At 41.9% G+C, this 25,706-nt stretch overlaps 3 protein-coding genes and 1 non-coding gene across 7 annotated transcripts; 3 read left to right on the top strand and 1 right to left on the bottom strand.

Moving 5' to 3' along the window:
* Nucleotides 1-1,982: 1,982 nt before the first annotated feature.
* Nucleotides 1,983-2,065, bottom strand: trnal-cag (transfer RNA leucine (anticodon CAG)). The gene has a single exon. It is a non-coding gene; the product is annotated as a tRNA-Leu (tRNA).
* Nucleotides 2,066-2,470: 405 nt separating this feature from the next.
* On the top strand, nt 2,471-15,575 carry mapk11 (mitogen-activated protein kinase 11). The gene is made up of 12 exons (XM_031865836.1): nt 2,471-2,717; nt 7,906-8,035; nt 8,136-8,194; nt 8,379-8,490; nt 9,663-9,692; nt 10,528-10,575; nt 10,665-10,779; nt 10,871-10,942; nt 11,338-11,417; nt 11,631-11,709; nt 11,883-12,056; nt 13,176-15,575. The coding sequence occupies exons 1-12, from the start codon at nt 2,605-2,607 to the stop codon at nt 13,247-13,249; spliced, it is 1,086 nt and encodes a 361-aa protein (XP_031721696.1). The 5' UTR covers nt 2,471-2,604; the 3' UTR covers nt 13,250-15,575.
* A 1,586-nt stretch (nt 15,576-17,161) lies between these two features.
* mapk12b (mitogen-activated protein kinase 12b) lies at nt 17,162-20,949 on the top strand. Of its 4 annotated transcripts, none has more exons than XM_031865708.1 (12): nt 17,162-17,293; nt 18,173-18,302; nt 18,486-18,544; nt 18,627-18,738; nt 18,935-18,964; nt 19,261-19,308; nt 19,414-19,528; nt 19,631-19,702; nt 19,883-19,962; nt 20,262-20,340; nt 20,422-20,604; nt 20,871-20,949. In XM_031865708.1, the coding sequence occupies exons 1-12, from the start codon at nt 17,175-17,177 to the stop codon at nt 20,933-20,935; spliced, it is 1,092 nt and encodes a 363-aa protein (XP_031721568.1). In that variant the 5' UTR covers nt 17,162-17,174; the 3' UTR covers nt 20,936-20,949. The 4 variants fall into 4 exon arrangements, with proteins under 4 accessions (XP_031721568.1, XP_031721570.1, XP_031721566.1 ...); XM_031865710.1 differs by having other exon boundaries at nt 20,422-20,595; nt 20,871-20,935; XM_031865706.1 differs by having other exon boundaries at nt 19,414-19,702.
* Nucleotides 20,950-21,911: 962 nt separating this feature from the next.
* On the top strand, nt 21,912-25,144 carry LOC116393468 (uncharacterized). Its single transcript, XM_031865831.1, has 7 exons — nt 21,912-22,092; nt 23,250-23,309; nt 23,482-23,736; nt 23,888-24,145; nt 24,288-24,536; nt 24,618-24,709; nt 24,837-25,144. The coding sequence occupies exons 1-6, from the start codon at nt 22,014-22,016 to the stop codon at nt 24,704-24,706; spliced, it is 990 nt and encodes a 329-aa protein (XP_031721691.1). The 5' UTR covers nt 21,912-22,013; the 3' UTR covers nt 24,707-24,709; nt 24,837-25,144.
* The last annotated feature ends 562 nt before the right edge of the window (nt 25,145-25,706 follow it).

Genomic DNA, 25,706 nt, shown 5'->3' with positions numbered 1-25,706 from the left:
CTGTAATAATAAAAATAATAAATACAACAACAATAATCAGTGCCAATCAATAAATTAGTCAACTAACAAAATAAATAAATTAGTTACGTTTTTGTTTCTTTCTGTCAAGAAAGAAATGCGCCCGATATCAAGATTGTATATATTTTATGTATTTGCAAACTGAGTATATTTGAGTTTGAGACGTCACCATGGGATCCTGGAAAATGTGATGGGTATTTATATCACTTTCATGACATTATATAGACCAAACAACTGATTGACTAATTGAGAAAATTATCGTAAGATTATTCAATTACAAAAACAGCTGTTAGCTGCAGGCGTAGTAATAACCTTACAGTACATTAAATGAAAATTCTTTAAATTAAACAAATTATTCCCGAAACAGTGAAAATAAAGAATGTATAAAAGAAAAGGTCTAGGACTGCAATTACATCTTATTTTCATTCATTAATCTGCAGATTATTTCTCCGATTAGTCAATCATTCATTTAGTGACTAATAAAGTGAATTTTAGCTTGAATAGACTCATTTAGGCCGACTCAAAGAATAGTGAAAAGGTCCCCATCACACATGAGACCTAAGGTGACGTTTTCAAATTCCTTATGGTTTTCTTCCGAGAAAATTCATAAATTTGTGGAGCTGGAACCAGTTTGCATTTTTCTTGAAGAATTATGAGTGAAATTATAAATCATTCTTCAACATATGTTTCCGTTTATAACCTACGGAAATGTTGTGTTAATCAATAAATACAATACCTGAAATATAAATGGGCAACTGTTCGCATTAAATAAAATAATACATAATACATAATAATACATAATATTAACGTATAGTGGATGTCATTTCATTCTGCACCTGATCGCTGAACTGTTGGAAAGTGACTCTTCAACTCACAAACAAAGTGCTGGATTCAGAAACAACACCCGATTAATAAAACAACCTCTGAACTGTGGAAATCTTCAGGAACAAGCTGTTCAAGTGTCAAAAGAAATGACCTTTGCAGGTTTACGCTGCAAGAAACACCTGCTGAGCATTGGCATCGTCCGTGTGCTGGGTGAGCTTTATGGTAAAATATCAGACCACATGTGAGAATAGTTCATGCTGACTAGCTTAATGAGGGCGCCATTTAGTGTTGAGATGGCGACATCTGCTGGCCGTTTTCGATATTACATCAGTTGTGGACGAATGTCTCAGAATATATGCTATTAGGACTATTTTACATGGCACACGAGAAATAAGGTTAGTGCAACTAACTTAGCTAACAATAGCTGACTCTAACTTTAACAAGCATTTGTGTATCACCTCATAATCAATATTTTAATAATCAAGTAATCAATAAAATAATAAATTCATATTTGTAATTTGTAATATTTTGTAATATACAAGCATACCCGAGACAGTGCATTTCTAACCTGGAGCCTTGCTGGTCTTTCAGAAGGACTGGATGGACAGGTGAGCACACAACACGCCAAAGAACATGGCTAGCTAATGATGCGTTCAAAGACAAGATGAGGTAACTAAAGTCCTTTGTTTCAAAAGACAATCGCTAACAATGAGGGAATAAAGTTAATGACAAGAGCTTATGTTGTGTTTGGATGACTGAAAATGATTTGAGTACCAATAAATTCATAAATAATGTGTAAATACAGGAATAAATAAATGCAAAAAATAAATAAATGAAAGAATGAATGAATGGTGAAATAAATACAAAAATAAATAAAGGTATAAATTAATACAATTATAAATAAATGCAGAAATAAATAAAGTTGAAAGTTGATAATCAATACATGACCATTTATTTACATATTTCTGTAAGATGATGAGGTAGGAAATACTGACAGTTATATAGGAATGTGTTTATTATATCAACATTTATTATATTTCTACTTTATTCGTACCTTAGTAATTGTTCTTGGTAGCAATGGCTGCCATCATTCGATTGTATAGTCGCAATTTTGATATTCAGCTGTGAAAATGAATGCATGTCAGAAGTGGGATTCGAACCCACGCCTCCAGGGGAGACTGCGACCTGAACGCAGCGCCTTAGACCGCTCGGCCATCCTGACTGAAGAACGACTTTGACATCCATTCATCAGAATCTCTCTCAGATAGACAGAGCAACATCTGAAGAGGATCTGCGAGAGTTCAAGTTGTCGTTGGAAAGTTAATTATAATACATTGGTGCTGCTCTTGACGCCTCTTGCACTAGCAGAAGTTCGCCACCAGATGACAGTCATGTATTTACATCATGATCATCATTTTTTAGGCTTTGTTTTGCATTCATTTTTTGCTCAACAGTTCCTCACATTAGAAAGCCTCTCTGTTACAACTCATTAATGTTACATATTGGCCTTAATGCTTAATATTCTATTCTATTTACTTCAGCAACAGGGAGGGTACCGAGAGAGAGAGAGAGAGAGAGAGAGAGAGAGAGAGAGAGAGAGAGAGCGAGCTAGGCTGGGTGAGATAAAGCAGCTCGGCTCAGGCAGCAGACGGCGGCCCGAGCCTCCGGTCCCATCTACCGTTATCTCCCACCCCCCTTCATTTACATTCTTACTCTTCCTGTTCGGCTCACTCCTTTCCTTTCCGTAGCCGGCTCGGAGAAATGTCCGCCAGACCAGGATTCTACCAGCAGGAGCTGAACAAGACTGTGTGGGAGGTTCCGGAGCGGTACCAGAACCTGACGCCTGTGGGCTCCGGAGCCTACGGCTCGGTGTGGTGAGTGTGTGTGTATGTGCAGGGCGGGCGGAGGGGCGAGGCTGCTCAGCCACAACATTGGCCGTACATCGGTCATGATGCATCAGCATAGCGATGCGTGTGTGTCGGCCGTGTGGGAGATGAAGGAGCTTGTGGAAACTGATTGTTTGGGGTTTTATTGTTGTTAATTCATTTTATTGCCAGCGTATTATTATTATTATTATTGATATTAGTATGCTATTTCCTATGCTGCTTCGGTATCAACGGTCTAGAAAAAACATAAAATAATGGTATTGTTTCAATAATGCAAATTAATATGATTTCTTTCTGTGTAGCCTACTGCTGCCAGACATATATTAAGACACGACACACACACGCGCGCGCACACACACACACGCGCACACACACAAACACACACACACGCACACGCATACACACACACACACACACACACACACACACGCACACACACACGCACACACATACACACACACCTCTAAGGACCCTGCAGAGGCTACTGTCCTGGGACTCTAAAGATGCATGCCACATCTGGAAAGGGAAAACCTGGGCCCAGCTGCTCTCAGTGCATAAACACGATGCAGTATGACACCTTGAAGCCTTAACAGGTGCATCATGCATGCATGCATGATGCATGCATGCATCATCATCTCACATATGTCATACACACGTCTCCTCTCTGCATGACACTGTGTGTGGATGCAGATATTTCCACTCCTGCAACATGCAGCTGCTTAAATTTTGAAGCCAATTTCGTGTCAGCTGGTGGGTTTCCCGTTGCCATGGCGATGTGTCATGGTGATAACCTCCTCCTGACAGTTGGTATTAATTAAGCCGTAATAGCAGGCGGACGGTTACCTATGAGGAAATGTGGAGCGAACGGTTTGGGCGGCTTATCCGAGTGGGATGATCACATTTTCAGAACATGAATAAGATGTTTGGATGTTGGCAGCTCCCTGACGGCAGCGAGATGTAACCGGCCTGAACATCTTTGAAGGAGAACCGATTGAGACACAACCGAACAATTTATAAGACGCTTTATAGATGACGAATAATCCTCGTTAAAAGCTTTGTCCTGTCACCTGCGCAGTAAATTCAGTCTTTGACAACGCCCCTGACTCAATATGCCCAATTGAGCCTTTTTCAGACTATGAGAAAAAGAAAGAAAAATGTGGGCCAGCTTTGCCACGCTGTATGAGGTCCAAATCCTGTGATGCTTTGTACCAGGAGGATGAGAGAGGAGAATGTTGGCGAGTCAACATTTCTCCAGATGGAGCACTCTGTGCTGTTTAGGAGACACTCTGGAATAGGTTGTAAAGTTTGGATTCGTCGTTTTCTTGGGCTTCCTCTGTGTATAGTGAAGAAGCATCGCTAACTAACACTGAACATTTTGAGATGAATAAACTGCATCTTTATTCTCACTTTGGCAGGACAGGATTGCTCTACTTCCACCTTCCTGGGATCATTTATTTTAGGATTTGGTGATTGTCAGATCACAAACACTACAACAGGGGCAAGACCTGAAGCTTACATGCTGGCCTGTTCAGCCCGAAGCTCTCATTGCCTTCGGCTGCATCCTCAGAAAAGAGCTTATATCCTCACAGCTGACTTCCTGTCAAGACAGATGTTAATTAAGACACTTTCTGAATGTGCTTGTCCGCTGGGGCCCCAATTTACGATTCAGGCCCCCGCAGGAGTATTTTGTGCGTAAACATCTTGCCGATATTGGAGCTTCAAAGCTCAGAATAGCACAGAAATAAAAAAATAAAAGTAGAGAGCCAGGTGACGAATTTGCTTTCAGCTATATCATTCGCCCTCAGGAAGATTATTTGCATTTGGCATTTTTTGGAGAAATGAACTGCCACGGTTGAGGTTTGATTCCCATTTAGGAGTCCCGTGCCACGAAGGCGTGTGCAGCGTTATCAAAGCGTTCATTCGATGGAACATGAAGCTGTGTCTTTGGTGACGAAATAGAATAACGTTGCCATAAAGCAATGTGGCATTCGCTATTCGGGAACTTTTCATAATTGGATCATGAATAGGACTGTTTTTAACACTGTTAATATATATATAAAAGTGAATATATTTTCATACAATTGAACCGTCAAGTTAATTCAGCTACCACCCCTGGTTGGGAATCACTGCTCTAAAGCCTTGGTGTCTGGAAGTTCTGTCCTGCCGCACAGGAAGTGATGTGTTCTCTATGTGTCTGGTGTCTTTGGAATCGTCATCAGACCTTAGGATCGTCCCACAGTCTACCTCTTGAGATGCACAGTGAAAACGGCTCTCATCATCTATCTCCCGGTGAACCCTCTTGAGGCCGCAGGCCTGAGGTCAAGGATCCGACAAGCTCATATAATCCATTACAGCTAAAGATGAAGAATTTACACCCTGGTCGCCCATGGGAGACGGGGAACCGAAAGACGTCGTAGAGTTTAGAAAGAGGATAACACAGCAAGTGTAAGGGAGTATTAGTAAGGTTTCAGAGCTGCAAAGCGCAGACACTAGAGAGAGGAGTCAGAAATGCAAAGCCTGTTTAATAATTTAACACGCTGTGCCTCTTGAATTTTGATAAGTCATGAGACAAAAAGTTTGGAGGACTGAACGCTGTGATATCCCCAGCCTAATCCAGACTCATTGTCTTCTCAGTGTTCCGCCATCAAGCCCTCATCCCATCCCAAATATTCTCTTTTCTGCTTTCTGGAGACAAAAAAGTGGGCCAATTTTGGCCCGGTCGAGAACAAGGCTGCTTTCATCTCATGTCACCAAATGTAACATCTGTTCAGTAAACCGGAACTCTGGCACGCAGCCTCTCATTTGGATAGCTGTGAATAAAACATGACTGCTTCATTTTGTCAGATTGTTGCAGAAAACTAGATTGAGGTTGTGATTTGCTATTTTACAGTCTTTATGCTAAACTAAGCTAACAAGCTGCTGGCCCGTGGCTTAATATTCAGCATACAGATATATGAGATGTATCTTGTCTTGGCTCCTGGATAAATGGTAATGCATTAAATTGGAAGCAAAAAACAGACCCTGTGGACAATAATCTATCGAATAAATTATAATTTCTTCTTTACTTGCAACAGTCAATACCCTCCCCCCATTTAAATAGATGCAACCATGTAGGTTTTACTCTTGATTTAATCAGAATGAATCACGTTACCTGATAAGACCAGAACATGTACATGAAAACACATTGGATATTAGCTGCCCCTTCCCCCTCTTCCTTTCTGAAACTGTCAGTGCGTTAAGAGCTGAGATATAACCCACTAACAAAACAAAAAAGCAGAGACAAAAGAAGATGAGAGAAATCGATGCCTTGGCTGGGCCCTGTGCGCTGACAGCAGTGCAGGCAGACCCATGTATGGAAGGTGGCAGGGAGGAAGGTATGTGTGAGGCAGAGAGGCCTGGTTCATGTCAGAGACGGAGGAGACCGGCTTACCGTCCTGGCTTAAGCCCGGCGGGGACATCCGGACCGGCAGCAGGGGATCGCAAGACACATGGAATGCACACAACCGTGCAAGAGTGTTGTTTACTCGTGCATGTAAGCAAAACAGAAGGAAAAGAAACAGGAGACATGCATCATTAGGTGGGCACTGTCTAACGAAGACCACATCCTGTTCCTGCTGTGGACTGAATTTTTTTGCAGGTTGTCAGGAATAAAAGAAATTCAAGGTTAGGTTGTTGGCTTCTTTCTACTGTCACTGAGCAGCACTTGAAGAGTAATCCACTGCTGAAGAGTCAGTAATTGCACCCACAATAGAATAAAAGTGCTGTGCAGCAAGACAAGGTGGGTTTTCACTGAGCAGTTGTGGCTTACAGGTTGTTTTTTCACCAAAAAAACCCTCATTATATTGCATTTTAATATACAGTGTCACTGTCTCCACAGCCCGCCCTCAACTAAAAATAACAGCTGAATACTACATGTCAAGTATTTTGCTGCAAAAAGCTGTCAAACAAGGTAGTCAAGGGATAAGGGAAGCTTAGGTTTAAGCTGATCTGGTGGGTTTGGTCTTTTAAAAAGTACACCTCATTACTGAGGAATTCCTGAAGTGGCCCTCACATGTTAAGATGAACTTCAGTCGGAGATTTTCCCTTTAACTGATCCAAAAATCAGTCAGATGAACTGTTGGTATAGTCCAAATAATAGAGTTTATACCCGTGCATCGAGTCAGTTCTACATGTAAATGTACAGTATGAATCTTCTTTTCACTCCACTTGAAGTGTCCACTTTTTCCAGTCAGTGTTTCACTTCTTGCTCTGTTTCTTCATTGCTACGCAGCATTTCAATTCTCCCCCGTGTTTCCTTCCTGTTTGGCAGTTTGTCTGTTCCTCTGTTGGCTGTATTATTACACTACTGAGAGTGTTGAAAAGCCGGCAGGACTGAAAAGACATTGGCACCACAAAGGCAGCGGCACCAGAAGCAGCAGCAGGGCTCAGCGTTCGATGTGTGGAAAGACATTTACATTTCAAAAGAGGCAGATGAAATAAAACCACCGCACTTTTACAATATCTGACATCCGCATCTCTCTTGTTCCACCACATCCTCTTTCACCATCTCCCCCTCTTTCTGCATTAGTCAGTCTGTCTTCCCCTCAATCATTGATCACTAATATATACTCTCAGGATCATCAGCTGATACCAGGTTTGAAGAATAGTTTAGCATTTTGGGGAATGATAGGGAATAAAGACTGGGGGAAACAACTGGCCTGGCTATGTCCAAAAGAAGCAAAAAGCACTTCTAAAGCTCACAAATGAACACATTGTATCTCATTTGTTTAGTTTCTGCAGAAAACGGCAGTTTGACGTTTTTTTGTTGTTGCCTCGAGACTTAGCCTCGAGACTTAGCTTGTGATGACAGGAAACCGTGAAACAGCTGGCCTACCTCCTTTCCAAAAGTAACAAAATCGAAGGAAGAAGACGCCAAGAAATTGACACATTAATTGACACATTATACCACAAATAATCGTTTTGACACATTTTGTACCGATTAAACAAACAAGATGTAACATGTTGCTGAGTCGGCTTAACATGTGGTGGTAGGTGGATTCTCTAAGCCTTGGGAAGAGCCAGCCTATAGCTGTCCCTCCGTTTCCAGTCTTTATGCTAAGCTAAGCTAACCGTCCCCTGGCTGTAGCTTCATAATTACCATACAGACTTTATTTCTCCCCGTTTTCTCTCTCTCTAGCTCGGCGTATGACGTCCTCTCGCGGCAGAAGGTTGCGGTGAAGAAGCTGTCCCGGCCTTTTCAGTCCCTGATCCACAGCCGCCGCTCGTACCGGGAACTCAGGCTGCTCAAGCACATGAAACACGAGAACGTCAGTGCTCCTCGTGAAAAAAAATACCCAGAGACGGGCAGATGCGGCCCTCTGCATGTTTCCGCTCTGTTATTGATCAGCTCTGTCTCTGTCTCTGTAGGTAATAGGACTGCTGGACGTCTTCACACCAGCTGCAGCGTTAGAGGACTTCAACGAACTGTAAGTCTTTTGTCCCTTCATGTTATACTGCGAGCCATGTCCACCTTTCAGCAAAAATGCCAGGTTATTACAGGGCAGGGTGGCAGTGGTGGAGGCGATCCTTGGGGATTATAGGCATCACTGTGTTCTCCTCTACTGACACCTCCCAAGCCCTCCTTCACTCATGCGCTCTCCCCGTTTCCAGCTACCTGGTGTCTAACCTGATGGGCGCAGACCTCAACAACATCGTTAAATTCCAGAGGTTGTCAGACGAGCATGTGCAGTTCTTAATTTACCAGCTTCTACGCGGCCTCAAGGTAATTCGCAGCATCGTGATACACCCGCTTGTATGCCATGCATGCATGATATATGACTTCGCATGCAAATAGCGCACCATATTCCCAACCGCTTTTGTCTGATGCACCACACAGCCCTGACAGAAGTGGTACCCCTCCATGGACTCTCCCTGTCATGTTCCAATAAATTGATTTCAAACTGTATGTTGTGGATATTATTACAATATATGTTTTATTTATTGAATTGTCAATGTTTAGGTAATCTCTATAGATAGATATCTGCATAGGAATGCAGAATCTGTAGGTAACAGGTCGAGATTTTGGTATTGGAGGCCGAGTAGTATTGATCAATCACGGTTGAGCAGGCAAACAGTCCATCTGGAGAGCGAAAGAGGTGGAACGCGTTGGCCGAAATTTTATTGGTTTAAAATTAGGTGTAAACTCGCTACTTATGATGCAATCTGGTCTCTCAACTCCAACTCCATTCAACAAGAAGAATTCTTGATCCGGATATTTGTTAACTCGAAATCTGTTGGCTACGCCGGAACTGCAGAAATATTAGCTGTTGCCCCCAGAGGCTAAATCATCGTCAGACCGATAGCAGATGGTTTGCGAGATTGATGTTTACGTTGCTATAAATTTGCCATCTGTCTACTAATTTGCAAACCATTTATCCATTACTTTAAGCTAACTGTCTAGAGACTCCTCCGCTCTCTTGCTTACTAGTTTTCAGACGCTCTCAATGTTTATGTGTTACAGCAGACTATATCAAATTGTAATTTCTATATTTTCTTTAAATATTTGTTGAGCTACAATTTTTCCATGTATCCCTTGGCAAGTGCTGGTTGAGAATCACTGGTATACAATGCTTACAGTGAGTGCCATCTGTCAGTAGCCTTTCTGTCACAATTTGGACACCCCAGTCTACATTGCACCAACACTTGCTATATTTATATTGAGTTTGACATTGTTATTCTTTGTGGATTCTGTCTAAAGCGTGCATGTTCACACTGAATCAATCCAGCAGCCGGCAGGGCCGCTGTTCGGCCTGCACGGTTACCATGGGACAGACAAAAGCAGTCTCCCTTTAGACCGGGGCTAATATGGTGAACTGCACTGTTGACCCCTGGCTCCCTTTATGTCCCCTCTCTCCTCCCCCATCCTCCTGCTACACCCCTTCGCCTGTCGAACAGTACATCCATTCAGCGGGATTGATTCACAGAGTGAGTGCCTTCTCTTTGCCCTTCTTGTCGTGTTTGCCCATAAAGTTTGAAAAGAAAACCCCTTAACAGCATAACCTGGTCTTAAATAAAAAGAAACATACAGCTTTCCCCTTGTATCCCCCCTAACGTAGCTATGAGGTTGGACAAATCTTGTTCCAGCTCTTACTTGAGTTTACACTGAACTGTTTTAGACAGCTGAGACATTTATTGAACTGGAAATATTCTAGAGGCCTTATGGGTATTTTTTGGGAAACTTATTTTGGGGAAACTCTGTGATCTGCTCTAGATTTTAAATTACGCAGGTTTGGCATTTTCAGCAATAATGTTTGTTGTGAATGGGTTGAACCGTGCATTTAAGTCCATAAAAAATATTGTAGCCTTTACTAAGATATTAAAGATAAACAATTGTGTTTGAATTGTAAATGCAAAAGTAAGGTTATAGAACAGCATTTGACGTTGAAACTGTTACCTTGGTTGTTGAAGTTGGGTGGAATCCAGTTGCCTGGACAGAGGGAGTGAATATTTGCTGTTTGGACACAAGTAGAAAAGTCAATCACATACATGACTCAAAATATATTGTGCAGCGACATCAAAAAAAGTACAGCAATGACTATTTCCATTTAATTAATTAACCGCTGTATTTTTGTTTGGTGTGCTTAAGATGAATCTGTATTAGTGTTCTCTGTGCAAATGTAGTTAAAATGGCCAAAAATAGATTCCAAACTCAGGGGTTTATGCTGTTTTTATATTAATATCCATCCCTCTCTCTGCAGACACATCCTCCTTTGAATCATGTTTCTGTCCTTCTTTTGTCTGATCTACTATCTTTTCCCAGGACCTCAAGCCAAGTAATGTGGCAGTAAATGAGGACTGCGAGCTGAGGGTAAGACTGATCTTCAGTTTAAACCTGCGAATCCTTCACCCCAATCTATGAACTCCACAAGTTAAAAGAACTATCCTCCTGTCCTGCAGATCCTTGACTTCGGATTGGCCAGACAGACAGACGACGAGATGACAGGGTATGTGGCGACTCGCTGGTATCGAGCGCCGGAGATCATGCTGAACTGGATGCACTACAATCAGAATGGTAAAATGCCACCAAACTATAGACATTTAACAAGCTTTTTTTTTTCAAACACAAACTCAGTTAAAGGATTAAACCTCTGTTTCTGTTCCAGTTGATATTTGGTCCGTGGGATGCATTATGGGAGAGCTGCTGAAGGGAAAAGTCCTTTTTCCTGGCACTGACTGTATCCTTTATCAGCATGGCGAAAGGCCCACTGCTATTTGCAGCTTGTTTTCCCCTCTTAGCATCAACCTTCCATTACCTCTTTAATGTGCACTGTGGACGCAGACCTCTTGTGGATTTGCATTACAATCCCGGGCCTTTTGGAAGGGGAGGTGTGTCGACAGAGAGAAGTGGGGAATGAATGGGAGCGACCACAAAAGGCTGAATTATCTAAGTTGTTGTATTCTGTGTCTTAAGAGCAGAGCCAAAACAAGTTTGATTTACTGATCTTTGTGGGACGCTGACTAGAAAAGAACGCTCAGCAGAGCTCAGCAAGTAGAGTTTCTGCGTTTTCCTACGAGACAAGATAATATGACGGGTCAAGTCCTTACTGCCCTTAACCCCTCCTGCACTAAGATATTGACCAGCTGAAGAGAATCATGGAGGTGGTTGGGACTCCGACGCCCGACCTGTTAAAGAAGATCTGCTCTGAACATGTGAGAGAGGGAAGAATGAATTGAGGGGTGGTTGGGAAAAATAGATCTGATGTAATATTGCTTCCACCGATGCAGGCAAATTGCTCTGATTGATTTGTCACTCCATTGACAAGGCTGTTGATTGAGTAGTCAATAAGTGTGGTGTTGGGGTGATTGATCACTAACAAATCATCCACATTGTCACAAGAGTTGAACGCTGGTCTCTATTTGCAGGCACAGAAGTACATCCAATCTCTGCCCTTCATGCCCCAGCAGGACCTGGAGAAGATCTTTAGAGGAGCAAATCCACTGGGTGAGTGATGCACCACGGATTATATTATCAACTTCTTAAATTCAATTGAAAGGCTTCCAATGGCTCAAGTTGTTCATTGCATATCGCAAATGAGTAATTCAGTTATACGGGTTTGGCCCTTTGGGTTTCAAGCTTTGTCTCTAACCTCTCTGTCTGGTTCTGTCTCTTGTTAGCCGTCGATCTACTGAAGCGTATGCTGGTACTGGACTGTGATGGGAGGATCTCGGCCAGCGAGGCTCTGTCCCACCCTTACTTCTCACAGTACCACGATCCAGACGACGAACCAGAGGCCCCGCCTTACGACCAAACGCTGGAGAGTAAAGACCGAACTCTAGAAGAATGGAAAGGTGATATATGATTTATAACAGTGTATAGACTAGAGCAATGAAACGCTTATTTCCACTGTTGTCCTTGATCAACTCGGTCTCACTCCCAACTCAGATAGACGCTTGGTCAGTGGCCCTCAACGTCCGACGCACCAGGCAGAGAAACGTCCGTAGTTTAAAGAGTGAGATAGTCCACACAGGGTGGACGATGGAGGAAGCGGATGAGTCGAACAAACACGGGAGCTTTTGTCCAGGAGACCGCCGTCCGTGTCCTGTGCGAAACTAAAAGTAAACTCTGACATGTTGTCACGTGAGTTGTTAGTCACATGAATCGTTTGTCACTCGATAATCATGAGATTGAGTTAACCAAATTATTTTTCTAAACCTAAGTGGTTAATTTGAAAAGACACTATGCATGTAACGAGTCGAAACTGACACGCTGTCCCTGCCATGTCCAGAACTGACGTCATAGTTTGAAGCTTAGGGGCACTGACCAAGCGTCGGTATTTGACGGTTAGGAGTAAGAATGTGTTGCCTTGTTTTCAACTTACAAATGGCAATTTAAAATGTACAGATATGGTCTACTTTTCAATTTCTTTCAAACAAATGCACTCACTTTGCTTTATTAACAATTTTAGAAGGGCAGTTTTTGATTTGCAGAGGAGGAAGTTGCACAAATTGACGCCACAGATCCAAAGTGAGCATCGAGCTGCAGAGCTTTTGCTGATTTTAAGCTTGCATGGCTGTTGCAAGAATGCGTACTACACCACCAAAGTAATATTTGAGATATTTAAAGATGCCATTTCTAACATCATGAATATGATTACGTTTCATTTCTGCAGGGAGTTTTATGGTTTGTGAAATGGCTCAGAGCCGATGTGAGTCATGGTGGATATTTTCTGCATGCTTTGCATTCTTATTTTGAGTTTCTTTGATAGACCAGTGTACCAAGCTGAACAAGCACGATTATAAAGGCACCGAATCAAAGCTTGCACCAGAGGACTCTTGGTTTACATATGAAAGTATCCTGTGTTGTGACAATGAAACTTGAAGGAAGTGTTTTATGCCTTGAAACAAATCGTAAACAGAACTCCTAACATTATTTATTTCGCTTTATTTCTCTCTCATGTTTGTGCTTAGAGTTGGTATTTGAAGAGGTGAACTGCGTCAAAGCATCCGGCAGCAAGACCGGTAGCCTTCAGGTGGAGCAGTAAGCCTCTTTCAGCTCTGCCTCAACCCTTACCCTGCATAAGGACCAAGTACTCAATGATTGGAAGAAGGAAGAAAACTCTGCATTCCCTCTGCTCAGCGTGACTGTGTTTGATTGCCTGTCATGGGTTTATTTGAGCAGCGGGGCAGGACGGTCTCCACAGGATCAGATGCACACATTGCAACTTACAGGGAGCATTTTAGAATCCGATAGAAGGAGCCTCCCAGTCCACAAAGTTGCTTCCTCTTATGTTTCCGCTCAGTGAGGGTAAAATGAGGAACCATTCAACGCCAGGGATCGCAGAGGGCGTGATGATTCATACGAGGAAGCAACTTCACGGAACTGAACTGTGTAGAAAGGTATCGAAGGAAGAAAAAAACAAAAAACGCACACTAGGATTTCCAAAGCAACGACATCTGGTCCCTCGTCATGACAAATGCCATAATCAGTCAGTGCTTTCATATATGGAATTCATGTTTAAAGGCTTGCGGCGATGCCACGTCATGTCACAAGAGCAGCTTAGCATTTAGCCTGCATACTACTGCATGATTTTTGTGCATTTTATTACTCCAAAATATTACTGGTATTGTATTATATAACCATTAAGACTGCTTATTGCATATGCCACACTGCTATAAAAGCAGCCCGAGGGTGAGAGAGAGGCATTACCAGGACATGTGACCAACTTTCAATCTGTTATATCTTTATATTAAAAGTGCTGTCAAAAAAATTATACAAAAGCAAAGAAAAACGAAGGTTCTTCCTCAGATGAGAGTCATCCTCTACTGCTTACAGAGTAGTAAACACCAACTGTGCTATTAATTACCAAGGTAATTAATACATGCCAAAGCTGGAGCAGCATGACTGTGTTGAAGGTCTGTGTTTACAGTGCGACCTCGCTTGTCATATACAGTTTCAGCGGATTGCTGATATCTGGTCACCTGTTGGCTTTGGCAGCGCCCCATCAGGTTTCCATAGTAGTCTTTTACAGCCCCGGTTTGTGTTTACGATAAAAGGTTTACAGGCATTTTGTAAGCTGTTAGAAACCATGGTGGATAATAATACATCACCCAGCTCCATGCAAGTAATGACACGGTCAAACACTCCCATAAAGCCTCCCATGTTTCCTCATTTTCTTTTTTGTTTTCATGATGCTTGAGTGTTAATAATGAAAACGATGCAGGGTGTGCACATTCATTAGTGACCATAGTATAAAAGCACTGAGGATGTTTCTTTACCTCACTTGTGGGTATCTCAGTAACAGTGAACTTTGTAGCTTATTGCAACATTTGGACGCCCTCACAATGTAACATTTGTATAAACAGCATGAGCTCAATCCTTATTTGTCCAGGTTTTCCAGCTTAACGCTGAAGGTCAGGGAAAATGTCAAGTGGAAAATGAGGACAGCGCTGATGTTATGAAATATAGAAATGGAATAAAAATATATGAAAAAATACAGTGCGTTCAATGCATCTAAGGTTATGAGAACATTTCAATAGGATATACCTCAATATAAGTGGTGGTTTGCTCGCTTGCTTAGTAAAGTGAAGGGTTCATTGACTGATGCCAGTTGAAATGTTGGGAGATAAACACAGAATGTATGTATTAGGAGCTTAAATAACTACTGTATGGAGTATAAGCTACACATGGTTCGCAGCATATATGAGATAAACGGGATAAGAAGAAACCCTAGCTAACTAGCCTAGCTAGCATGGTTAGCCAACTAGGTTAAGCTCAATTGTATTTTATATGTTGTGTGTGTTCTTTCACGCAAGTTAAACTGTGGTTCTATGGCTTGTCCCACTCAAGTCTAACCAAACCAATGAGACTATTTCTGCCTAAAAGAAACATTAGTACAACTAAAATATACATTTTGCAGAACACAAGAAAGGAAACCCACTCTTAGCTACTTTTTCCCTGTAATGGTTGTCACTGGAGAGCTACAAGTAGCCTTTTGTGCCAGTCGTCTATTAACACTGGATGCAAAATATTGAATTTACAGTCCAAGTGAATCAAACCTGTCAATCTCAGTCACGTCAACGTGTTAGAGCTCTGAATGTTAAAGTGTTATGTGCTTATGTGGATGTTGTATATGGGGTGGATTTGAATAGCAAACTGCAAATCGAATGTGTACCATATGTATGTTACAAGTTATGTGTGTCTTTTGAATACATGGTGGCATGTGATTCAACGGTAGCCATGAGTTTCAAATCATTAAACTGAATGTCAACTGTCAATTTTAAATGATTCAGATTATTTTCTCATTCATCATCAACAGGTAACATGACTTTGGCAAGTCTTCAACAGAATAAACAACATCTGTTCTCGTATCTCTGTTTGTCAGTACTTTTCTTGTCTCATACATTCTCTGCAACATTAAGTCATTTTGATGTACAACATGGACAAAAGTTGTGACACCCCCGTCCACATAGGCCTACTTTTGGGATGGAAATTATTTTTTAGCATTGTTTCCCTTGTTCCAATTAAGTGAATTATGTCAAGTGTGAATTGCGTGTTTCCACCTTTATGGCAACAGTTTGGGAAAGGCTCTTTCCTGTTGCCTGAAGCAAGTTTCATTCACAGTTATTCCAGTCTGTTGAGAATGAACATAGCTGCCCTTCACAGAGCCCTGACCTCAACCTCAACCAACATCTATGGGATGAATTGGAACACCAACTGCGAACCAGGCCAACGGTCGGCCAGGCTCCAAAAACTTGTAGATAAGCCTTCTTAGAAAAGTGGAGGCTGTTGTAGCAGCATATTGTTATCCTTGGCTTTGGGGTGACATATGGACACATACATTGTCCAAATATAGAATAGAATAGTATAGTACAGAATAGTATAGTACAGTCTAGTCTAGTTAACTCCAGTTAATAGTATAGTATAGTAGATAGTATATAAAAGACTAGAATACTAAAGTCTAGAACAGTATGGTACAGTATAATACGGTATATAGTAAAGCACAGCATAATATAGGATAGTATAGTATAGTATTACAGAAAAGAATGGAAAAATATAGTCTATGCCATAGTCCAGTCAGTATGGTAAAGCATAATACAGTAGTAGAGTATAGCATTGAATAATCTAGAATAAGTATACTATAGTATATCACAGCATAGCATATAGTCTAGAATAGTATAGTAAAGTGTAGTATAGAATAGCATAGCATAGCATAGCATAGCAGCAAATGAGATTAGAATAGTATAGCACAGAATAATGTAGTAAAGATCAGTTTGGAATAGTGTAATGTAGAATAGCATATTATATATATATATATATATATATATATATATATATATATATATATAGTACATAGTATAGAATATAATCATATATTATAGTATAGCAAAATATAATATATGGTATATATTCCCGTCAAGTATATAGTAATATTGCAATGACACCACAGGAAATAAAAACAACATCATTATAATCAATCTAATCAATACATTTAAACAGATTATTAAGCAATCTGGACACATTTTTAATGGCATTCTATGATGATCATTAATGCAAAGTTACAGGCTAGTTTGCCATCTCTGCATGCATGTCTTTCTAGGGATATTACAGGAGTATTATACGGTAGGCCTATAACGTGAACCTTAGGGTGGGCAGATGTTTTGTGGCTTTTCCCCCCACATTGTAGAAACACCCACATACTGCCCTGGCGACCAGGAGCTATGACCAACAATGTCTGTGTGGGTGTGTGTTGGTGTGTCCGGGTGTGTCTGTGTGTGTGTATGTGTTGGGGGTGGCTACCCCGCAAAGCGCTCAAGGGGTCCGCTGGAGGAATTTGCGCCGCACCAAAGTCTTCTCTGCGGGACGGACAGCGAGTCTTGGTCGTTTGGAAATAAAAACAAATAAAAACCTCAGTTTGTTTACATGAGCGGACCCACATCCTGACCTCAGCCTCGTCTAGTCGGTGCGGTATGGCTGTGCGGGCCAGGACGGGATACTACCGACAGGAGGTAAACAGAACCGCGTGGGAGGTTCCCGAGAGGTACCGGGACCTGAAGCAGGTCGGAACAGGAGCCTATGGGACGGTGTGGTAAGTGAGACATCGGCTTTACCGATCAGTCTTGGTTGAATTTTGATGTCAGCTGATTGACCGTAGGGTTTATGCTATGTCGGATTATTCAATGAATTTACCAAATGCACTCTCATCCAAAAACACCTCCTTTTGTATTTTCAGAATTTTTGCATTCAGCACTGAGGTATACATTAGTGGCCCTGTCTAAGTATTTATTATAGTAGTATTTTAAGTATTATATGTAAAGAAATCAACAGAAACGGACCCTATTCCCAATGCATTAGAAACAAACAACACACATACATTAAAAAAGTACCATGTTAGACCATTTAATGAATCACCCTTACCTCGTTTTATTTACATAAGTAGATTTTTACCTCAATACTTTTACTTGAGTAATCTAGTGCTATTCCCACAGCAGCAGTGCTATTCTAGTCTTCTATATACACAGCAGTGCTGCTGCTGTGGGATATTTTGGTCAGCAGTATCACCAGCTGGCTCTGCAGGGCCTCTCTGTGCATTGTGTTGTATGGACGAAGGTCAACAAAGAGCACCACCCCCCAGTCTCATTGTTTGGAAGAAGTCAAAGAGCCCGAGTTAAGTGCATATGCACCACTGCATTGTCTTTCGTCACAAACAGACAGCAGACATTGTCTCTTGTCCTAGCAAGAAAAGGCACAGGTGTAATTCATATCCTTAATGAGGCACTGTTCCATTTAGATGCTATTAATTACACTTGGTGGGTTTCCTTATAGACATGTTCAAATGTCTGCCGGGAAAAACGTCTTAAGTGATGGAATTTGGACGCAACAATTGAATTTTTGTTGGTGAAATTGAACCTGGGCAAGCTTTCTTTTTTTGAATTAAATAAGATACCTATGTACGTGTCTGTTTCAGTTCAGCATGGGACCGCCGGATGGGGACGCAGGTGGCCATCAAGAAACTCCATCGGCCCTTCCAGTCTAAACTTTTTGCCAAAAGGGCCTACAGGGAGCTGCGACTCCTCAAACACATGAAGCATGAAAACGTAAGAACGCGCTCCGAAAGACAAAGAGGGAGAAGTATTTTAAAGTTGCACAATGCATCTTGTGTGTTGTTGGGTTTTTTTTCAACAAGGGGAATAGGACGGCAGCATGAAGCCGATAAGACAGGTTGAAGGGGGAAAGACAGCTATTTTTATCTTATTTTTGCTTTAATTTCTCCTGATCAGGTCATTGGGCTGCTGGACGTTTTCACTGCTGAGATCGCATTGGACCGCTTGCGTGACTTGTAAGTTCTCGAGCGCTGCCGCCTATAAAACGGGTTGTTTTTCCTCTGGAGTGATCCGACTCCTCCTCTCTCATCCCTGCAGTTACCTGGTGATGCCGTTCATGGGCACTGACCTCGGCAAGCTGATGAAGATGGAGAGATTGTCAGAGGACAGGGTGCAGTTCCTCGTCTATCAGATGCTGAGAGGACTCAAGGTGAAAACCGCTGCCGACGCGGATACATGCACATTACTCATTAGTTACATTCACCAGCATCCACACAGTTTCTGTTAGAGCAGTGTAAATATGTGTAAGTGTGGTTACCATGTGTCCTCCATTGAAGGGTCATACACTTGTTTTTCGCGAGTTGAGCTCAAGTTGCTGATGCTGTCTGTGTCTCCTCTCTCCTCAGTATATCCACTCTGCAGGGATCATTCACAGGGTGCGTGACCTTTGACCTTTCAGACTATGAGCTTTGGGGGTGGGGCTCTTGCTCTTTTCCACACTCGATCCCATTCATCCTGATTCCCACACAGGGAGCTTTGCTTTGTGCGCTTATTTCCATGCCTTTCTAAGCAGATTTATACGCTGTCTGTTTCATTTTATGTTGATGATTTCATTATAAAATATTTTACTTTGTTACCTGAAACTCTCTAGGTGTTAACATATAACAGATGTTTGCCCCAAAGCATTCTGATGACTTCTATGTATAACTATTCTTTTGATCTTCTTCTCCAGGACCTTAAACCTGGAAATTTAGCCATCAACCCGGACTGTGAGCTAAAGGTACTCTAACTTAACATGAAGTTGTTTTAATGTGAACATCCCACAAACCTAAACATTTCAATGCAACAACTCTGCTTTTCTTTCTCCCCCCCCCTCCTGCTTTAGATTCTTGATTTCGGCCTGGCAAGGCAGGCCGACGCGGAAATGACCGGCTACGTCGTGACGCGCTGGTACCGAGCGCCCGAGGTTATCCTCAACTGGATGCACTACACACAAACTGGTAAACCCTCGTCACATTTTGTGTCAACGGGAATGGAGGAAAAAAAGGCGAAGAGACCCTGTTTCACGACGAGAGAGCTGACGTTTTTCTCTCTTGTTGCAGTGGATATTTGGTCGGCAGGTTGTATCATGGCAGAGATGCTGCTGGGGAAGCCGCTGTTCAAAGGAAGTGATCGTATCCTTGACTGTCATCAACACCGGCCTGGTTTTGTCTTCGTCATTAAATCATTTAATTACCTATTTTCCTGTTTTCACTGTCTGTACATGTTTACACTAAAGCATTATACAAGAAAGCTCATACTTGAAAGGTAAAAAATCCATGCAACGGATGATTCTTGACCACAGCTACTGCCAGACCTGGACCAGCTCAGAGAAATCATGAAGATTACAGGAACCCCAGCGGCTGACTTTGTTGTGAAGCTACAGAGCCAAGACGTAAGTCGTGCCCTGGGGTCGGACTGACACGCTTAAGATACACTAGAATATGCACTCACTGTAAAGTTGAAAGCTGGTAGTTCAAAGTTTACTCACTCAAACCTCAGAGAGGTAATTGTTACAATGCTTTCTAATACTGAGTGTTTGGTTTAAACCTTTTGCTCTGAAATGGTCAATAGAAAGACATTAAGCATCACAACAAAATCTTGTCCATACCCGTCTTCTCTCTGACTTGTAAAATAGTCCCTTAGCACACCAACCTTTGTCATCCTCTTTCTCTCCACCTCCTCTCTTGACAGGCCAAAAACTACATCAGAAGTCTGCCAAAAGTGCCAAAAAAAGACTTGCACTCCCTTTTCTCCAAAGCTAGCTCAAATGGTACGTACAGTACACTTTAGCCGGGTGTTGGTGGCGTCAAACCCAGTTGTGCTGACCTTGACATGTATGTGTGCCACGCAGCGGTGTGCGTCCTGGAAAAGATGCTGCTCCTGGACCCGGAGCGGAGGGTGAGCGCCTCGGAGGCGCTCGACCTGCCTTTCTTCAGCGAGTACAGAGAGGCCGAGGAGGAGACTGAGGCGCTGCCTTATGATCAGACCATGGACAACACGGACCTGCCGCTGGACCAGTGGAAACGTAAGAAATGTTAGTTATGTTCATTCGCAGGTCATACTCGGTGTAGTTACAGTACCTGCTGTTTGCCAGAGGAGGTCACTGCAGATCTTTGATGGTGCTTGACGCTTCTTTTAATGTGTAACGATACACAGAAGGGGCCATTTACTTAATATGCAAAAGGAGAAATAACAGGGGAGGAAAAGCAGTTTGATAAGTGTTGAACTCTGATGTGAAAGTAGGACGGACTCTTGATTTAGAATGGCTGATGTGTAATCCTCTCTTTTCTGTTTGTGCAGGTCACACTTTCACGGAGATACTGACCTTCAGGCCGCCCAGGGACTCCAGAGAGACGTCACTTTAAGAGCACACACGTACACACATTGTGCACACGTACACACATTGTGCACACGTATGCACATTGTGCACATGTACACACATTGCGTACACATACAAATCTGCACCAAAAAAAAAAATTCTTGTTGACTTTGACTGTGTTTGTGTAGAAGTAATAATATGATTTGTTTGTTAAAGTTTCAATAAATGTGATATGCTCAGTTGTTAAGAGGCTCAGCTGTGTGTTTGTGTGTCAGATTATTTATCCATCAACCATAGGCAACATGTTCAAATTCATAAAGCTACTGCTCCTTGAGGTCAGTAAAGCCATTATGTGGCAGTTTTCTTTTTAATTTGTCTGTTTGCATTTTGATAATTTAGTCTGATAATGGATGTATTTCGGGAACAAAGGGCGAGGTCACCTATTGTACAGTACCAAGGTAAATGCTGGGAATGCAGAAGTGGAAAATGTTGTCACACACACATCATATGAACCACTGCAGGGAGCATAAACCATTTGTCTTCATGTAAGGATGTTTAGAATAGTCAATGAAAACAGGTCCAACATAAAGGACTAATTCCAAAATGTTATTTTAGGTGTTTACTCTGTAGCTGGAATAAGATGATGCCATGTTACATTTTGTTGTGCGTATGTGTTTTCCAATATGAAATCCCTATTTGTCTGGGACAAGTTCCTTTTTACAGTGATCAGACCTGTAACATTTCCATATTTGGGTCAATCTCCTGACCATTAAACCATCCTACAATCTCCAAAACTCTCCCTGAAACTGACTCTGAGCCAGAGGCCCGAAGACGTGTAGCTCTGTAACCATCTATCTCATCTGGAAAACTGACCCAATATTCACCAGTAAATAGTTCTTATTTGTTGCTGAGTAAAATCTGCAAAATGTCACCCTCTACGGGGTTTGATCTGCCATCAATTAAGACGGCAATGGATTTGTCATTAGAGTGACTAAGAAGGCAGATATGTTTCTTCTCGGCTCTCTCTGATAAGAGCTGTTTGCCGGCTGATGTTGACTGACTGACTGTGCAGTGGCTGGCTGTCTATTTCCTGGTGGCCGTACACCTGAGATTCGTACGGGACAATGGATAATACCGTCATATCTAGAAAATACGGAGGACGCTCAAATCTCAGAAGACTTCTGTTGCTGCTTTTTCTGGCGGGTAATACAAGGATTTTCCTTCTGACAAAAATACCAGTGGAAGAGTTGATTTTTAGTTGTGATAATGTGGTCATTGGCTCAGTGTGTAAGTGCTGATTTTAACAGCTGTAGGGAAAACTTTTGTTTTCTGTGTTTTTATTGGGAAAACTCTTTACTTTGTGTATAATATCCTTTATAAATGTAATGGATCATGAACTACAGTAAACCTTTCAGGTACTTTACTTAAGTTTTCCATTTCAAGTTACTTTATGCTTCTGCTCCTCGACATGTCAGAAGTAAATATTAAACTTTCTACTCCATTTCATATATTTGAAAGCTACTTGAAAGATGAAGATTGTAAAAAATATCAGCTTTTAAAACATGAGGTATTGCTGTAGAATCACACAACACTATTTAATGTAGTCACAATTAGCTCCGCCTCAACCAGCTACAACAGTAAAGTGCTACTTCTAATCCAATGATTTAATACACATACATACTTTTCTTTATACTCGTTCTTACATGTAAAATGGCACTTTAACACTGGTGTAATGCAAGCCCATGTGTTAATTATAGAAGAGTTATGTCAGGAAAGTAGGCAAACTACTGCATGCTACTGGTCAGACCGTGTAAAGGTGCAGCAGCAAAATGCTTGAGCGTATTAAAATGAGAGACGGTGCATTTTATTGCTTGTAAATTATAAGTTATCTTTTCTTAATTAATTGGTGTGATACTTCTTCCACCACAGCTTTTTTTGTTCAATTCGCCAAGATATTTGACAAAAATAACTCAAAGGTCCACTTGTTAGCTTTTGGGTGACCTTTCAACCATATCACACCACCTGCTGATGAAGAACGTGTAAAATGGCCGCTATTATTGGGATGAACCTGTTGGCTTGCAAGCCGAGTAGCTAATTATTTCTTCCACGGCCCTTTTATGACTTTGTGTCCACGTTTAAGTTCATTCTTGACATTTCGAAACAGCAATTTGACAAAACAACCCACTATTTCCGCTGATGAAGACTCTGTGATTCGATTGAAAGCTCTGGAATAAAAAGCTGTAAGTGGACTCGAGTTGGGATTGTTTAGTCAAAGTAGCATTTCCAAAGCCAAAAACGGACAATGACACCTAATGCTAATGTTTTAGATAACCGTGAATATGTTTTCATTGGCCGTGTAGACCTTCAGCCAGCACTGTCTACAGATGGAGAGAAACCTGAACTAGATGACAACAATGAGAGTGAGTGATTTTACATTCAAATAAACAATAAAACCTATATCAAAGATGCTATCTGTATTCATTTGAACCTCCAGATACTAACAAAAAAACACAATAAATGTATGATTACGATACAGAGAAGTGGATCCTGTCTCTAGATCACAGTGGTAATCGTGACTGGTGTCATTTTCAGACGGAGAGAAAATCAACTGTATAATTATCGGTCCGGACTACGTGACCGTGGGTGTGGTGAGCAGCGTTGAGTGCGACACCGACTGCCGAGCATGTACTTTTTCTATGTCTTTGGATGGACAGAGTGCCCAGGGTCAGGGAAACGTGTTAGCCTTCACTGTTAACAGCTGGGCGGAGGCCCTAACGGTGACATGTGCAGTTACAAGTAGCCACACAGGGCTGAACGCTACGACAACAAAGCAACTGCAAGTGTTAGGTAAGTGACATCTGATTTCTTTATTTCTGAATGAGATGATGTTAGAGTTGGTGTCTGTGTAATTAACCTATACAGCATATTCACAACTTCTGCGCTTTGTGAACGCCTTTGCTTTCTAATGACTCGTACATTTGTCTTCCTCACACCTTAGCCGGACCTGCCGATGTTTCCATCTCAGGCCCTGATCTGATGCATCCATCGGTGAGCCACACCTACAGTTGCTACACCTACTGTCGGCCATCTTGCGCCTACGCCTGGAAGACAGATAAAGGCCCGTGGATAAGTGGTCAGGGGAATGTTATGTCTATCACTCCTCAGGAGATGGACAGCTCCAAACTTCTCATGTGCAAAGCCACCAACAGCGTGTCCGGGCTGTTTGTCGTCGCTATTCAAAACGTAGCTGTGATATGTAAGTGAACGAGTTTCACTACTAGTGGGGGGGGGGATAAGAGAACACCTTTACAGTAAAAGTATTTTATTAATAAGCACATTTGCAGTTTTTGAACCAGGTATTAGCTTTTTCTGACCTCTCCTCACTATCTTTCTTTCAGCTGGTCCATCCAAGGTTCAGATCAAAGGCCCCGACGTGATAGAAATTGCAGAAAAGTACAAGTTTGTGTGCACCGCTGAATGCCTGCCCTCTTGTCGCTACGTGTCGTCTGTGAACGGTCAGACCGTGAGGGGCAACGTGATCGAGATGACGGTGGATCATCCGCTGAAATCGGTCACACTCAAGTGCGAGGCTCAGAACATCGCTTCAAAGAGGACCGCCACAGCCTCAAAGACAGTACAACTAGCACGTAGGGTTTAAACGTGCATCATCGTACATCCTCTCAATGCCGTGCACGGTTACTTTAACCGGTTTCTTTTCTCGTGCCCAGGGTCAGATCGGAACCTGTCCGCTCGTCCTGAAGAGGCCTGGGCTGTGCTGCTGCTGGCCTTCATCATTTCTGCTGCCTGGCCACTGTGACAGGTGAGGCTTACTAATGTAGCAGGGGGAATTATTACATTAGCTGTCATGGCATTTACAGACATATTGTCCCTACCATGATAAAAATAACTCCCCTCTTTCTTTCTCCGTCTTTGTCTCTGTCCGTCAGATCTTTCTTGCTGTGATAAAGAATTGTGTTTGAGCTGTGCAGAGTTATTGACTCATGGACCGGTAGTTTCACCACGCTGCTTTCTTCTCCATTGGTGTGGCAGGATAACAGGAGGCCGAACCCTGTTTGAACTTTCCAGTGAGAGGTGTGGAAAATATCCAAGTGTGGACATGTCATGAATTTGTTGACTTAGTAAGATTCTTCCACATCGTTACATTTGAAATGTTGATGTCTATAAATTAATAAAATGCAATGATGACTTGAACCACAAGACTCAGACCTTTTCTTCAGTATCCATATGTACAATTTGGGGCGCCACACAAGCCAAGATTCTTAAAATGTCACTAAATCCATTTTTGTATCTCAGTAACTGGATCAACATATCTAATCATCTAATATCTAATCTAATCATATTGTGCTATTACAAGTCACGACTAGCTAGGGAGCCGGAGGGCTAAACAACCGGAAAGAAGGAAGGCTACTACCTATAGCTGGTAGTTAACTGTCTCGCGAAGCTAACTGTGCCTACATCTTTCAAATAAAATGAAGCGTTTATAGCTAATTGCATTTCATTTTCACACATTTATGCTGTGCTAACCCACTTCAGCAACACGCCTTCAAGCCAACATGTTCGCTCCAGATGTGTAACAGCAGGGAAGAAACCGATACCATAGGGAGAGGTCTATGACACAAATATGTTTGACTCATACATATATTATTAAAGAAAATCATAAAATCATAAAATATATATTTGTTAAATATAATAAGAATATACAGATTCCAGAAATCTGGTGGGGTCCCCAGCATGAATATGTGTGTGACGCTTTCTTTCAACATCTCTTTGTTGCATCAAAATGTCATTGTAGTGGT

Source organism: Anarrhichthys ocellatus, unplaced genomic scaffold, assembly GCF_004355925.1.
Source record: "Anarrhichthys ocellatus isolate YVR2014 unplaced genomic scaffold, GSC_Weel_1.0 scaffold33, whole genome shotgun sequence".
NCBI classification, from domain to species: domain Eukaryota; kingdom Metazoa; phylum Chordata; class Actinopteri; order Perciformes; family Anarhichadidae; genus Anarrhichthys; species Anarrhichthys ocellatus.
The sequence above is the reverse complement of the archived record's forward strand: the minus strand, read 5'-3'. Positions and strand labels throughout refer to the sequence as shown.

What these genes read in the sequence shown, in the direction of transcription:
- mapk11 (XM_031865836.1), top strand. Translation starts at nt 2,605, where the DNA reads ATGTCCGCCAGACCAGGATTCTACCAGCAGGAGCTGAACAAGACTGTG. An exon ending in GGAGCCTACGGCTCGGTGTG is followed by an intron (nt 2,718 to 7,905) that starts GTGAGTGTGTGT and finishes CTCTCTCTCTAG; the next exon opens with CTCGGCGTATGACGTCCTCT. An exon ending in AGAAGATCTGCTCTGAACAT is followed by an intron (nt 11,418 to 11,630) that starts GTGAGAGAGGGA and finishes CTCTATTTGCAG; the next exon opens with GCACAGAAGTACATCCAATC.
- mapk12b (XM_031865706.1), top strand. Translation starts at nt 17,175, where the DNA reads ATGGCTGTGCGGGCCAGGACGGGATACTACCGACAGGAGGTAAACAGA. An exon ending in GGAGCCTATGGGACGGTGTG is followed by an intron (nt 17,294 to 18,172) that starts GTAAGTGAGACA and finishes TGTCTGTTTCAG; the next exon opens with TTCAGCATGGGACCGCCGGA. An exon ending in CTCCAAAGCTAGCTCAAATG is followed by an intron (nt 20,341 to 20,421) that starts GTACGTACAGTA and finishes TGTGCCACGCAG; the next exon opens with CGGTGTGCGTCCTGGAAAAG.
- LOC116393468 (XM_031865831.1), top strand. Translation starts at nt 22,014, where the DNA reads ATGGATAATACCGTCATATCTAGAAAATACGGAGGACGCTCAAATCTC. An exon ending in GTTGCTGCTTTTTCTGGCGG is followed by an intron (nt 22,093 to 23,249) that starts GTAATACAAGGA and finishes TTGGCCGTGTAG; the next exon opens with ACCTTCAGCCAGCACTGTCT. An exon ending in AAAGACAGTACAACTAGCAC is followed by an intron (nt 24,537 to 24,617) that starts GTAGGGTTTAAA and finishes TCTCGTGCCCAG; the next exon opens with GGTCAGATCGGAACCTGTCC.